Below are 16,502 nucleotides of genomic sequence, written 5' to 3'. Positions count from 1 at the left end.
GGCATTTGCTAGTAGAGCAAACTAACCATTATGCTCAAACATATCTCACACAGAATCCAAATCTACCGCCATATTCAAAAGCTAAAGCTTGGACAGACATATATGAAGTAGAGATGAAGGCTTTCTTAGGGTTGCTACTGAATATGGGATTGAATCAGAAGCCAACTATTGTTGCATACTGGGATGAGACAAACAGCTCACAAGATACTCCATACTTTCGAAATGTCATGACTGTAAATCGTTTCAAACTGCTGCTTCGGTTTTTTCATGTGTCTGATAATGCACTGATCTTACCTCGTGATGATCCAAATCATGATCCTTTGCACAAATTTCGGCCAGTGTTGGAGATGTTCAATAATAACTTTGCCTCTAATTATAATTTGGCTAGAGATGTGAGCATAGATGAATCGCTTGTTGGGTTCAAAGGAAGGCATATGATGGTGAATTACATCAAAATAAAAAAACACCATCAGTGGGGCCCTAAAATGTACATACTTGCCGAGTCATCCACGGGTTACGTCCACCGAAGCATGTTTCATTTGCCGAAGAAGTACCAACCACCGCAGAGTCAGAAAGGACAACCATATGATGTGTGCATGAAGCTGATGGATGGTCATTTCAACAAAGGACATCATTTAGGTGTAGACAATTATTACACAAGCATTGATCTGTGTTCTGACCTACACCAAAAAGGTACTTACTGTACAGGGACTGTACGTGCAAACCAACATGGTTTACCACCGGCAGTGAAAGACAACAAAATGCTACGAAAAGGGGAACATGTCAGTCTTCGTAAGGGTGCAATCCTAGCTGTAAACTTTCACGACAAAAAATGTGTAAAGTTTCTTTTAACTCTAGCTACTGCTAAAACTGAGATTGCAAAGAGACGTATTGGCAACGAGTTCCAACAGCCATCTGTGGTAGGCTTGTATAACTCCACAATGGGCGGTGTCGATCTCTCAGATCAATTGACGTGTGAGTATGCTGATGAAAGACGTACGGTCAAGATGTGGAAAAAGATTGTCTTCCATCTAATTGACAGAGCAGCAGTGAACAGCTATATTTGCTTCCAGAAGAATGGTAAAAAAATGGTCACACGCTAGCTTCATGATTCGGCTAGTTGAGGAGCTAATTGGTGGTTATCGTTCAGGTGGACGCAAACGTGGATGACCCAGTACCGGTGCCAATGATACTAGGCTGATTGGTAGGCACTTCATTCGCTTTATTTCTGATAAAAAGAGAAAGAAGTGTGTGGTTTGTGGAGATGGAGAAGGATACTCTGGAACGAGAATACGAACATACTGCCCAACTTGCGACGTTGGTTTGTGCATCGGAGAGTGTGATGAGCGTTACCACACTCGCGTCAACTACAAACTGTAGCTTGATGTTCGATGATATACATGTTTGTATTTGTTTTGTATTGTAACAATTTATAACAATGTTGTATTATAACAGTTTGTAACAGTATTGTTTGAAATTTGAATAAACTTGATAAAAAAATGATAATTCTGCAGAATTCATTTGTTGTGAGTTACAAATTAGTGATTATTTGACACAATGATAGCATTCAGATAACCTACCAAAGTATATTCAGCAACTTCAACACAGCTGGATGGTTGTTTTATATGTTTATAGCTAGTAAAACTAACAAATATCATTGAAATACTTGCAGCCAAAGTCATCAAAAATAGCACAAGTATATACAAGACAAAAACGATTATAATTTTGCAAAAATCGTTTTTTTCCAAAATACGGTATTCTGCATCTATTGCTGCACTCAGATACTCTACCAAGGCATACTTAGCAGTTCCAACACAGCATGATGTTTATCTTCTATGTTTATAGACAAAATTAAAAAAAATTATGGAAATACCTGCAGCCAAAGTAGTGCAAATAGGTATTTAAAATTGCATATTTTCGCAAATAAATTAGCATTTTGGGTACTGTTTTAGAAAAAAAATCAAACCCCGAAAGGGTTAAATTATTGACACATGATAATTTTATATAAAGTTTTTTTAAATATTTCTCAGTCAAAATAATAAAAAAGTACCGGTTTGTGAGATTCAAAAAATCTGGCAGCTGCCTAAAGTTGTCGGTAAAAATTATTATTAGAATTATCTTGCATTTTTAGGATTGCTGACAGTAATTAAAAACGACCAACTTATTCATGAATTTGTCAGGGGACCAATAATGAAACTAGGAGATCAGGAGCTGAGAAAGCCTGCGAGTAGTGATGCAACCCTGTGAGACCCAAATTCGAACTTGAACTAGAGTGCTAGTAATACTTGGATTTGGAAGCATCGACATGCTCCTGCTGCCACACAGTTTCAACAAACTGATAGATTCATGCAGAGAACTTTCAGTCAAAAATCCTCAGCTAGGGCTGGCAACTGAAAGCTATATTAAGCAAATGAACTTGTTGGCACTAGCAAATTCGTTAAATACTAGCACCACACGACGACGGAAAAAAGGGTGAAAATGTCATCTTTTTATTAAATGGCATGTGGTATAACACTGTAAGTTTTATAGCGAGCAAACCACAGAAAAGTAAGACAAACTTTTGCAGAATTGCCTTTTGAGGGGTGATCTAGGGAAACTTCCAGATCATTTGAAAATCCTACTAGCTATGTATGCTCTATTAGACAAGCAACTATTAGCCAGTGTAGCTTTGGCATACATAATCCTGTTCAACAAACACCAGCTTATGGAAGTCGCTGAGATTGAAGTAGCAGACTTCATCAGTGAGCTGAAAAAGCCGACATCAGACAGCAAAGAGATAATGAAATCATTGAATCCACTAGAGTAAGCATTTCCCGCAAAACAAATTACTAATTTGCTATTTTATTTATATAATTTTTTAATGTAAGATTAATGACATTTTCACAGCTTCAGAGTTTGGCACCTACAAATGAATAGGCTGATATGGCTGTTAGCATTTGAGTCGTCCGTCATAAAAAATTATTCTAAATACACCCTAATAAAAATTATTGCTAAAACCTACTATGGCTTTATTAGTCATCTCAATTTTGCAACTTTTCTTATTTTATAACTTGGACGAGTTTAAGCGATTGCTATTTGAGCCACAAGAAAAATGAATGTTCAATTGCAATGATTAAAATAATGAAATAAATATATATTATACTGTAAAATGAGGGCAATTCTGGTTGGAAGTAAATCTATGAGAGGAATGAGAGAAGTTTACGTCGTAATTTCTAGTTTTATGAGTTCTGCACTTGAACATCTGGCTGAACCAACCAAAATGTTCCTCTTTCAAAGGTGTTTAAAAATTAGAATTTTTAAAATTTTTAGAATTAGAATCTTTGCCAATGGACCATTTCAGAGAAGCTTAACAAAGAGCGCAATGTAATGTTTAGTAACATACATTGTAGTCCAAACTCAAACCAACCCTATGGCGGCACTGCTGCTGTCAAAGAAACATTATTGGTTTGTCTAAATCTTTTGAAACCACAGTTAATGCATGCTTAGCGCTTGGATTATTATTAGGAAGTATTTGGCTACTAACTTTCAAGTTGGAGCTTGAGAAGATATTTTTTGATAACGAAAAAATTGTTATTGCTTCCTTTTACTTTAAATGTTTAAAATATAGTTAACTGGTGTATTACTCATTACCATCCAGGTTTTCAACATGAAATATGAGAGTCTTGGCTGAACACAGGTCATAATATGATCATTCACATGGATATTTACTGAGTTACTAAGCGTTTGGAAGAAAGATCCAAAATTACTAAGGCGCTGCATGTAGTGGAACAAGGAATCATTTCGGGGAGCATTGACCTCACAAAAATAAAATCTGAAGAAATAGCGCTTTTTGGTCAGTTTGAAAATGAAAAAATACATTATTAAAAAAGCTAGTGAAACTTAATGCATTTAAGATCAATAAGATACAGCCTGCTGAAATGAGTACATGTAAAAAATAAAAACTTAAAGTAAATATGTCTCTTCACGCAAGCGGTTGCATGAATCCTTTGTTTACAACTTTCTATGTAGGCCTAAATAAAATAAGTTTTATTAAATCATCGATATATGGTAATTTTATATAAATTTTTTTAATATTTCTCAGTCAAAATAATAAAAAAGTACCGGTTTGTGAGATTCAAAAAATCTGGCAGCTGCCTAAAGTTGTCGGTAAAAATTATTATTAGAATTATCTTGCATTTTTAGGATTGCTGACGGTAATTAAAAACAACCAACTTATTCATGAACTTGTCAGGGAACCAATAATGAAACTAGGAGATCAGGAGCTGAGAAAGCCTGCGAGTAGTGATGCAACAACGTGAGACCCAAAATTCGAACTTGAGCTAGAGTGCTAGTAACACTTGGATTTGGAAGCATCGATACGCTCCTGCTGCCACACAGTTTCGACAAACTGATAGATTAATGCAGAGAACTTTCAGCCAAAAATCCTCAGCTACGGCTGGCAACTGAAAGCTATATTAAGCAAATGAACTTGTTGGCACTAGCAAATTCGTTAAATACTAGCACCACACGACCGCGGAAAAAAGGTTGAAAATGTCATACTTTTATTAAATGGCATGTGAAATAACACTGTAAGTTCTATAGCAAGCAAACCACAGCAAATTTGAGACTTTTGCAGAATTGCCGTTGAGGGGTGATCTAGGGAAACTTCCAGATCATTTGAAAATCCTACTAGCTATGTATGCTCTATTATACAAGCAACTATTAGCCAGAGTAGCTTTGGCATACATAATCCTGTTCAACAAACACCAGCTTATGAATGTCGCTGAGATTGAAGTAGCAGACTCCGTCAGTGAGCTGAAAAAGCTGACATTGGACAGCAAAGAGATAGTGAAATCGTTGAATCCAGTAGAGTAAGCCCTGTCGGGAACGTATATTTCCAGGTTGCTATTTTAGTTATATCATATTTCAATGTAAGAATAATGACATGTTTACAGCTTCAGAGTTTTGCAACTAAAAATGAATAGGCTGAGATTTTAAATAAATTAGATTAAACTAAAGCTAATAACATTACGTGACACTAGACATTTTTTTCTAAATAACTGCTTACTATTGAATAAATTTTCACCTATAATTTAGGTTTTGAAGTATTCTGTTTGATTAGTTTGATAAGAGAAAGTTGTATTGATGAAATATTGATCATATCAGATTATTCAAGATGAGAGATATTTGTTCCAACAGTCTTGTTCAGATAGACTAGCAGAAGGATCGAATCAGGGGTTAAAAGGGCTGTTAGCATTTTGAGTCGTCCGTCATACAAAAGTCTTCTAAATACACCCTAATAAATATTATAGCTAAAACCTACTATGGCTCTATTCGTCATCTCAATTTTGCCACTTCCATTTTATAATTTGGATGAGTTTAAGCCATTGCTATTTGAGCCGCAACGAGAAAAATGAATGTTCAATTGCAATGATTAAAATAATGCAACATATTATATTGTAAAATGAGGGCAATTCCGGTTAGAGGTAAATCTACGAGAGGAATGAGACAAGTTTACGTCATAAGACCTAGTTTTATTAGTTTGGTACTTGAACATCTGGCTAAATCAATCAAAAGGTTCCTTTTCAGAAGTATTTAAAAATTACAATTTTGTTGCAGGTGCTGAGCTTCCAAGGCTCACACAATTATGTATTCATGCTTGAGGTAAATGTATTAAAAAGCACAACAGCCATTCTTTTAGTGGTTTGAAGGTTCAAAGGTTTGAACTAGCTTCTTTGCCAATGAACCATTTCAGAGAAGCTTAACAAAGAGCGCAATGTAATGTTTAGTAACATACATTGTAGTCCAAACTTAAAGCAACCCTACGGCGGCACTGCTGCTGTCAAAGATGCAGTATTGGCTTGTCTAAATCTTTCGAAACCACAGTTAATGCATGCTTAGCGCTTGGATTATTATTTGAAAGTTTTTGGCTACTAACCTCCAGGTTGGTGCTTGAGAAGATATTTCTTGATACGAAAAAATTGTTATTGCTTCGTTTTACCTTAAATGTTCAAAATAAAATTAACTGGTGTATTACTACTTGTTACCATTCAGGTTTTCAACATGAAATATGAGAGTCTTGGCTGAACATGGGACATAATATGATCATTCACATGGATGTTTACCGAGTTACTAAGCATTTGGAAGAAAGACCCAAAATTACTGAAGTGTTGCATGTAGTGGACCAAGGCATCATTTCGGGGAGCTTTGACCTTACGAAAATAAAATCTGAAGAAATAGCGCATTTTGGTCAGTTTGAAAATGAAAGCGCTGGAAGCTTCAAATAGTCCTCTTATCTATCTCGAGAGTTTTTGCCAAGGCATTCATCACATCGGATGCAAATTCAAACCCACTATCACTTGGCAGTATATTCAATATGCTATGCGGTAGTATGGCATATTCGATTAAGTTTTGGAGTTGGAAGTTGCTTCCTTGTACGTCAAATGTTCAAAAAATAATGAATTGGTGTATTACCTCTTACTGTCCAGGTTCTCAGCACAAAAAGATGAAGAGCTGAGAATCTTGGCTGAACAAGGGTCATATTATGAACATTCACATAGATGTTTACTGAGTTACTCGGTGTTTGGTAGATAGATCTTAAGTTACTAAGGTGCTGCATGTAGTGGAAAAAGGAGCTTTTCGGGGAGCATTGTCCTCACGAAAAAGAATTCTGAAGAAATAGTGCTTGTTGGCAAGGTTAAAATTGAAAAATACATTATTCTAAAAATCTAGTAAAATTTTATACATTTCTGATCAATACAATACAGCCAGCTGGAATGAAAACACGTAAACAATGAAAACTTTCTGTAAATATTCTTGTCAATGTAAATTTCTGTTAACAACTTTATATGTAGGCCTAAATAAAACAAGTTTTATTAAATCACCGATATATGGTAATTTTATATAAAAACTTTTTTAATTTTTCTCAGTCAAAATAATAAAAAAGTACCGGTTTGTGAGATTCAAAAAATCTGGCAGCTGCCTAAAGTTGTCGGTAAAAATTATTATTAGAATTATCTTGCATTTTTAGGATTGCTGACAGTAATTAAAAACGACCAACTTATTCATGAATTTGTCAGGGGACCAATAATGAAACTAGGAGATCAGGAGCTGAGAAAGCCTGCGAGTAGTGATGCAACCCTGTGAGACCCAAATTCGAACTTGAACTAGAGTGCTAGTAATACTTGGATTTGGAAGCATCGACATGCTCCTGCTGCCACACAGTTTCAACAAACTGATAGATTCATGCAGAGAACTTTCAGTCAAAAATCCTCAGCTAGGGCTGGCAACTGAAAGCTATATTAAGCAAATGAACTTGTTGGCACTAGCAAATTCGTTAAATACTAGCACCACACGACGACGGAAAAAAGGGTGAAAATGTCATCTTTTTATTAAATGGCATGTGGTATAACACTGTAAGTTTTATAGCGAGCAAACCACAGAAAAGTAAGACAAACTTTTGCAGAATTGCCTTTTGAGGGGTGATCTAGGGAAACTTCCAGATCATTTGAAAATCCTACTAGCTATGTATGCTCTATTAGACAAGCAACTATTAGCCAGTGTAGCTTTGGCATACATAATCCTGTTCAACAAACACCAGCTTATGGAAGTCGCTGAGATTGAAGTAGCAGACTTCATCAGTGAGCTGAAAAAGCCTACATCAGACAGCAAAGAGATAATGAAATCATTGAATCCACTAGAGTAAGCATTTCCCGCAAAACAAATTACTAATTTGCTATTTTATTTATATAATTTTTTAATGTAAGATTAATGACATTTTCACAGCTTCAGAGTTTGGCACCTACAAATGAATAGGCTGATATGGCTGTTAGCATTTGAGTCGTCCGTCATAAAAAATTATTCTAAATACACCCTAATAAAAATTATTGCTAAAACCTACTATGGCTTTATTAGTCATCTCAATTTTGCAACTTTTCTTATTTTATAACTTGGACGAGTTTAAGCGATTGCTATTTGAGCCACAAGAAAAATGAATGTTCAATTGCAATGATTAAAATAATGAAATAAATATATATTATACTGTAAAATGAGGGCAATTCTGGTTGGAAGTAAATCTATGAGAGGAATGAGAGAAGTTTACGTCGTAATTTCTAGTTTTATGAGTTCTGCACTTGAACATCTGGCTGAACCAACCAAAATGTTCCTCTTTCAAAGGTGTTTAAAAATTAGAATTTTTAAAATTTTTAGAATTAGAATCTTTGCCAATGGACCATTTCAGAGAAGCTTAACAAAGAGCGCAATGTAATGTTTAGTAACATACATTGTAGTCCAAACTCAAACCAACCCTATGGCGGCACTGCTGCTGTCAAAGAAACATTATTGGTTTGTCTAAATCTTTTGAAACCACAGTTAATGCATGCTTAGCGCTTGGATTATTATTAGGAAGTATTTGGCTACTAACTTTCAAGTTGGAGCTTGAGAAGATATTTTTTGATAACGAAAAAATTGTTATTGCTTCCTTTTACTTTAAATGTTTAAAATATAGTTAACTGGTGTATTACTCATTACCATCCAGGTTTTCAACATGAAATATGAGAGTCTTGGCTGAACACAGGTCATAATATGATCATTCACATGGATATTTACTGAGTTACTAAGCGTTTGGAAGAAAGATCCAAAATTACTAAGGCGCTGCATGTAGTGGAACAAGGAATCATTTCGGGGAGCATTGACCTCACAAAAATAAAATCTGAAGAAATAGCGCTTTTTGGTCAGTTTGAAAATGAAAAAATACATTATTAAAAAAGCTAGTGAAACTTAATGCATTTAAGATCAATAAGATACAGCCTGCTGAAATGAGTACATGTAAAAAATAAAAACTTAAAGTAAATATGTCTCTTCACGCAAGCGGTTGCATGAATCCTTTGTTTACAACTTTCTATGTAGGCCTAAATAAAATAAGTTTTATTAAATCATCGATATATGGTAATTTTATATAAATTTTTTTAATATTTCTCAGTCAAAATAATAAAAAAGTACCGGTTTGTGAGATTCAAAAAATCTGGCAGCTGCCTAAAGTTGTCGGTAAAAATTATTATTAGAATTATCTTGCATTTTTAGGATTGCTGACGGTAATTAAAAACAACCAACTTATTCATGAACTTGTCAGGGAACCAATAATGAAACTAGGAGATCAGGAGCTGAGAAAGCCTGCGAGTAGTGATGCAACAACGTGAGACCCAAAATTCGAACTTGAGCTAGAGTGCTAGTAACACTTGGATTTGGAAGCATCGATACGCTCCTGCTGCCACACAGTTTCGACAAACTGATAGATTCATGCAGAGAACTTTCAGCCAAAAATCCTCAGCTACGGCTGGCAACTGAAAGCTATATTAAGCAAATGAACTTGTTGGCACTAGCAAATTCGTTAAATACTAGCACCACACGACCGCGGAAAAAAGGTTGAAAATGTCATACTTTTATTAAATGGCATGTGAAATAACACTGTAAGTTCTATAGCAAGCAAACCACAGCAAATTTGAGACTTTTGCAGAATTGCCGTTGAGGGGTGATCTAGGGAAACTTCCAGATCATTTGAAAATCCTACTAGCTATGTATGCTCTATTATACAAGCAACTATTAGCCAGAGTAGCTTTGGCATACATAATCCTGTTCAACAAACACCAGCTTATGAATGTCGCTGAGATTGAAGTAGCAGACTCCGTCAGTGAGCTGAAAAAGCTGACATTGGACAGCAAAGAGATAGTGAAATCGTTGAATCCAGTAGAGTAAGCCCTGTCGGGAACGTATATTTCCAGGTTGCTATTTTAGTTATATCATATTTCAATGTAAGAATAATGACATGTTTACAGCTTCAGAGTTTTGCAACTAAAAATGAATAGGCTGAGATTTTAAATAAATTAGATTAAACTAAAGCTAATAACATTACGTGACACTAGACATTTTTTTCTAAATAACTGCTTACTATTGAATAAATTTTCACCTATAATTTAGGTTTTGAAGTATTCTGTTTGATTAGTTTGATAAGAGAAAGTTGTATTGATGAAATATTGATCATATCAGATTATTCAAGATGAGAGATATTTGTTCCAACAGTCTTGTTCAGATAGACTAGCAGAAGGATCGAATCAGGGGTTAAAAGGGCTGTTAGCATTTTGAGTCGTCCGTCATACAAAAGTCTTCTAAATACACCCTAATAAATATTATAGCTAAAACCTACTATGGCTCTATTCGTCATCTCAATTTTGCCACTTCCATTTTATAATTTGGATGAGTTTAAGCCATTGCTATTTGAGCCGCAACGAGAAAAATGAATGTTCAATTGCAATGATTAAAATAATGCAACATATTATATTGTAAAATGAGGGCAATTCCGGTTAGAGGTAAATCTACGAGAGGAATGAGACAAGTTTACGTCATAAGTCCTAGTTTTATTAGTTTGGTACTTGAACATCTGGCTAAATCAATCAAAAGGTTCCTTTTCAGAAGTATTTAAAAATTACAATTTTGTTGCAGGTGCTGAGCTTCCAAGGCTCACACAATTATGTATTCATGCTTGAGGTAAATGTATTAAAAAGCACAACAGCCATTCTTTTAGTGGTTTGAAGGTTCAAAGGTTTGAACTAGCTTCTTTGCCAATGAACCATTTCAGAGAAGCTTAACAAAGAGCGCAATGTAATGTTTAGTAACATACATTGTAGTCCAAACTTAAAGCAACCCTATGGCGGCACTGCTGCTGTCAAAGATGCAGTATTGGCTTGTCTAAATCTTTCGAAACCACAGTTAATGCATGCTTAGCGCTTGGATTATTATTTGAAAGTTTTTGGCTACTAACCTCCAGGTTGGTGCTTGAGAAGATATTTCTTGATACGAAAAAATTGTTATTGCTTCGTTTTACCTTAAATTTTCAAAATAAAATTAACTGGTGTATTACTACTTGTTACCATTCAGGTTTTCAACATGAAATATGAGAGTCTTGGCTGAACATGGGACATAATATGATCATTCACATGGATGTTTACCGAGTTACTAAGCATTTGGAAGAAAGACCCAAAATTACTGAAGTGTTGCATGTAGTGGACCAAGGCATCATTTCGGGGAGCTTTGACCTTACGAAAATAAAATCTGAAGAAATAGCGCATTTTGGTCAGTTTGAAAATGAAAGCGCTGGAAGCTTCAAATAGTCCTCTTATCTATCTCGAGAGTTTTTGCCAAGGCATTCATCACATCGGATGCAAATTCAAACCCACTATCACTTGGCAGTATATTCAATATGCTATGCGGTAGTATGGCATATTCGATTAAGTTTTGGAGTTGGAAGTTGCTTCCTTGTACGTCAAATGTTCAAAAAATAATGAATTGGTGTATTACCTCTTACTGTCCAGGTTCTCAGCACAAAAAGATGAAGAGCTGAGAATCTTGGCTGAACAAGGGTCATATTATGAACATTCACATAGATGTTTACTGAGTTACTCGGTGTTTGGTAGATAGATCTTAAGTTACTAAGGTGCTGCATGTAGTGGAAAAAGGAGCTTTTCGGGGAGCATTGTCCTCACGAAAAAGAATTCTGAAGAAATAGTGCTTGTTGGCAAGGTTAAAATTGAAAAATACATTATTCTAAAAATCTAGTAAAATTTTATACATTTCTGATCAATACAATACAGCCAGCTGGAATGAAAACACGTAAACAATGAAAACTTTCTGTAAATATTCTTGTCAATGTAAATTTCTGTTAACAACTTTATATGTAGGCCTAAATAAAACAAGTTTTATTAAATCACCGATATATGGTAATTTTATATAAAAACTTTTTTAATTTTTCTCAGTCAAAATAATAAAAAAGTACCGGTTTGTGAGATTCAAAAAATCTGGCAGCTGCCTAAAGTTGTCGGTAAAAATTATTATTAGAATTATCTTGCATTTTTAGGATAGCTGATGGTAATAAAAAACGACCAACTTATTCATGAATTTGTCAGGGAACCAATAATCAAACTAGGAGATCAGGAGCTGAGAAAGCCTGCGAGTAGTGATGCAATCACGTGAGACCCAAAATTCGAACTTGAGCTAGAGTGCTAGTAACACTTGGATTTGGAAGCATCGATACGCTCTTGCTGCCACACAGTTTCGACAAACTGATAGATTCATGCAGAGAACTTTCAGCCAAAGATCCTCAGCTACGGCTGGCAACTGAAAGCTATATTAAGCAAATAAACTTGTTGGCACTAGCAAATTCGTTAAATACTAGCACCACACGACGGCGGATAAAAGGGTGAAAATGTCATCTTTTTATTAAATGGCATGTGAAATAACACTGTAAGTTCTATAGCAAGCAAACCACAGAAAATTTGAGACACTTTTGCAGAATTGCCGTTGAGGGGTGATCTAGGGAAACTTCCAGATCATTTGAAAAGCCTACTAGCTATGTATGCTCTATTAGACAAGCAACTATTAGCCAGAGTAGCTTTGGCATACCTAATCCTGTTCAACAAACACCAGCTTATGAATGTCGTTGAGATTGAAGTAGCAGACTTCATCAGTGAGCTGAAAAAGCCGACATTGGACAGCAAAGAGATAGTGAAATCGTTGAATCCAGTAGAGTAAGCCCTGTCGGGAACGTATATTTCCAGGTTGCTATTTTAGTTATATCATATTTCAATGTAAGAATAATGACATGTTTACAGCTTCAGAGTTTTGCAACTAAAATGAATAGGCTGATATTTTAAATAGATTAGATTGAACTAAAGCTAATAACATTACGTGACACTAGACACTTTTTTCGAAATAATTGCTTACTATTGAATAAATTTTCACATATATTAGGTTTTCAAGTTTTATGTTTGATTAGTTTGATAAGTGAAAGTTGTATTGATGAAATATTGATCATATCACAGGTTATTCGAGATGAGAGATATTTGTTCCAACAGTCTTGTTCCGATAGACTAGCAGAAGGATCGAATCAGGGGTTAAAAGGGCTGTTAGCATTTTGAGTCCATCATAAAAAATTCTTCTAAATACACCCTAATAAATATTATAGCTAAAACCTACTATGGCTCTATTCGTCATCTCAATTTTGCCACTTCCATTTAATAACTTGGATGAGTTTAAGCCATTGCTATTTGAGCCACAACGAGAAAAATGAATGTTCAATTGCAATGATTAAAATAATGCAATATATTATATTGTAAAATGAGGGCAATTCCGGTTAGAGGTAAATCTACGAGAGGAATGAGACAAGTTTTAGTCGTAAGTCCTAGTTTTATTAGTTTGGTACTTGAACATCTGGCTAAATCAATCAAAAGGTTCCTCTTTCAAAAGTATTTAAAAATTACAATTTTGTTGCAGGTGCTGAGCTTCCAAAGCTCACACAATTATGTATTCACGCTTGAGGTAAATGTATTAAAAAGCACAACTGCTATACTTGTAGTGGTTTGAAGGTTCGAAGGTTTGAACTAGCTTCTTTGCCAATGAACCATTTCAGAGAAGCTTAACAAAGAGCGCAATGTAATGTTTAGTAAAATACATTGTAGTCCAAACTTAAACCAGCCATATGGCGGTACTGCTGCTGTCAAAGAAGCAGTATTGGCTTGTCTAAATCTTTTGAAACCACAGTTAATGCATGCTTAGCGCTTGGATTATTATTAGGAAGTTTTTGGCTACTAACTTTCAGGTTGGAGCTTGAGAAGATATTTTTTGATAACGAAAAATTGTTATTGCTCCGTTTTACCTTAAATGTTCAAAACATAATTAACTGGTGTATTACTACTTGTTACCATTCAGGTTTTCAACATGAAATATGAGAGTCTTGGCTGAACATGGGTCATAATATGATCATTCACATGGATGTTTACCGAGTTACTAAGCGTTTGGAAGAATGACTTAAAATTACTAAAGTGTTGCATGTAGTGGAGCAAGGCATCATTTCGGGGAGCATTGACCTTGCGAAAAAAAAATATGAAGAAATAGCGTTTTTTATCAGTTCGAAAATGACCAAAACATTATTAAAAAACTAATGAAATTTAATGCATTTCAGATCAATACGATACAGCCTGCTGAAATGAGTACATGTAAAAAATGAAAGCCTTTTAGTAAATATCTATTCACGCAAGCGGTTGCATGAATCCTTTGTTAACAACTTTTTATGTAGGCCTAAATAATATAAGTTTTATGAACGCATTGATGCATATTCATTTTATGCAAAACGAATAAACATTTTATGCAAAACGAATAAACAATTGGTGGCGCATAAAATGACTAGGAATGCTCATCTATGCTACGTAACACGTTAAGAAAAATGCTGACATAAAATTTCAAGGCTGCAAAATATTATTGACTGCATTTACATAATCATCAATTTTTTGAATAAAAAGACAATGATGAAACCCAAGACAGTGCTTCAGCAGTTAAACACAGACCAGAAATGTAAAGCCAGCAGCACAGAATGTGGCACCTTAAGTATGCCTCAAGGTTAGTTAATCAACATGATTCTCAACAATATTTCCGGTGATTCGGGACGGGGTTTTAACTTGTACAAACTACTTGTTGTGCTAACATGCTATGATACGCAATAGTTGCTAGCAGCTCAATAGTTGCTAGCAGCTCAATAATTGCGTCTTTTTTCCCTAACGATATGGTTTTTCTCTGTTGTGTAAGAAATACTACTCGAGAATATATTAACTCAAAATCTTTTGACTCCGATGCAGAAAAGATATTGAATGAAAAGTTGATGAACAGTCAAAGGCACTTTTCCAATGTTCTAAAGTACACATTGAAGCATACCAAGGTCCGAGTCATGGTAATTTTTTGTCTTCTCATGCAACTAAACATCTATAATCCTGGAGATCCATCCTTGGACAAAAAACTGCCTAAAAGGACTAAGTTGGTTAATTAACTAGATATGAACATTACAAATACCTGAAAGGGTGAGCACTCCGTAATCTACGTGTAGTGTTTTTAATTGACCTTCAATATCTTACGGCACTGTTTGTTTTACTAGATAAGTGCAAATTTGATCAATTTTTTGTCTCAACAATGAGTACTCTTACTGTCAAGAAAAGACAGCTTGACACATATTTGGAATACAAATTGATATTTTGTGTTCAAAAAGTTTCAACTGCTGGTCATGCGCGGACTACATTCACTACCACATGTTCCAATATGTTTGACTTGAGTTATTAAAGGTTTTCTGCCCCTCCCTTTCTCTTTCACTTTTTGATTTTCTCAATTTGTTTCTGAATCTTTTTTCAAAGCAAAAAATGTAGAACAATGCACCTGGTGAAATGGAAACAATCATCACAGTAAGTTGTGACAGTACATTGTCTGTTAAGAGACCAATTGCCATGCTTTTGGACATGGCTCAGCTTCAGCCAGTCATACCAATGGAAATAACCATGTAGAAAATCTAGGATTACCACAATTATCCAACCAGTATTATCCACAATAAAAATTGATGCTAAATTGACTTGTCATTTATTCATTTAGTCGATGTTTCAACAAAGCACAATGGCTTTATGTTAAGAGTGGAAACATGTAGCACCTTGAAACTGCCAAGCTGATCAGACTAATAATCATCTCAATTATATTTTGTTGCAGAAGTAACACATGGGAGCCTGATGTGAATCTTAAAAAAACTTTGGCATTGCTAAACTATAAATTGAGTTCAGCCAGTTATACAAGCAAAAAGTGCTTTGCTGAAAGTATGATTGTTTTACCTGATCATTTATAAAGATCGCCATGATCATGGAGTCAAATGTGCAACCCATTCATGGCTATAAGTCACCCAATTGTTGTCATGCAACGCATTCATATCATACAAGTTAGTTGTAAGGACATCGGCTAAAAAGAGTGTCATCACAGCAGCTGAACAGTCTTCATATAGCCATGTGTTTTCATTGGGTAGTTAATGCACATCTTGTTTTGGCACTTTAGACAGCATCTCTTAGCCGTGTTGGTTTCTTTTGCAGAAACATGTCCAGTCAACATCATGAACAGTAACTCCCATCTGCGACCAGCGACCATCAACAAACACAAACTTACTTTACTTTTTTATCACAGAGTTGCATAGTATAAAAATACGTAAAATAATAATATATCAAATAATAAACAGAAAATCACACTTTGTTGCAATAATCAATCCATGAGATCAAACTGCCTGGCTTGCATTATTCTATTTGAGGATGGATAAGAATGGAAAGAATTAGAACAGAAAGGAATTGTAACTTAATCATGAGTTGAGTTCCTGTTATGTTTCTGCACAGAAGCAATTAAATAGAGTATTAAATTAGAGAAAAGGTTTATTGCACACTCCAGAGACAACTGATTTGATAACAGAAAACCCAAGTATTTATATGTTTGGTCATAGAAAAGCTTTGTAAAAAGCTACAAGCATTATTAATAGCTATAATGAGACAGTACTATATAATATTAGCTTGTATAAAGCTTTAGCTAAAAAGCATAATGTTTGTTGGCAAAGTACCAGTAATACTTGGCACTTGCATGACACCTCCTCACTAAGCTAAAGGTTTTTTCTGGTTCTCTTAGACCTT

The 16,502-nt window shown here is 34.9% G+C and overlaps 1 protein-coding gene across 1 annotated transcript; it reads left to right on the top strand.

Annotated features, from left to right (window-relative positions):
• Window positions 1-203: 203 nt before the first annotated feature.
• On the top strand, window positions 204-1,103 carry LOC137402607 (piggyBac transposable element-derived protein 4-like). The gene has a single exon (XM_068089112.1). It carries the CDS (start codon window positions 228-230, stop codon window positions 1,101-1,103), a length of 876 nt encoding a protein of 291 aa, XP_067945213.1. The 5' UTR covers window positions 204-227.
• The last annotated feature ends 15,399 nt before the right edge of the window (window positions 1,104-16,502 follow it).

Source organism: Watersipora subatra, chromosome 8 (assembly GCF_963576615.1).
Source record: "Watersipora subatra chromosome 8, tzWatSuba1.1, whole genome shotgun sequence".
Classification (NCBI taxonomy): Eukaryota; Metazoa; Bryozoa; class Gymnolaemata; order Cheilostomatida; family Watersiporidae; genus Watersipora; species Watersipora subatra.
Note: the sequence above shows the minus strand (reverse complement) of the source record. Positions and strands in the feature narration are given on the sequence as shown.

What these genes read in the sequence shown, in the direction of transcription:
- LOC137402607 (XM_068089112.1), top strand. Translation starts at nt 228, where the DNA reads ATGACTGTAAATCGTTTCAAACTGCTGCTTCGGTTTTTTCATGTGTCT.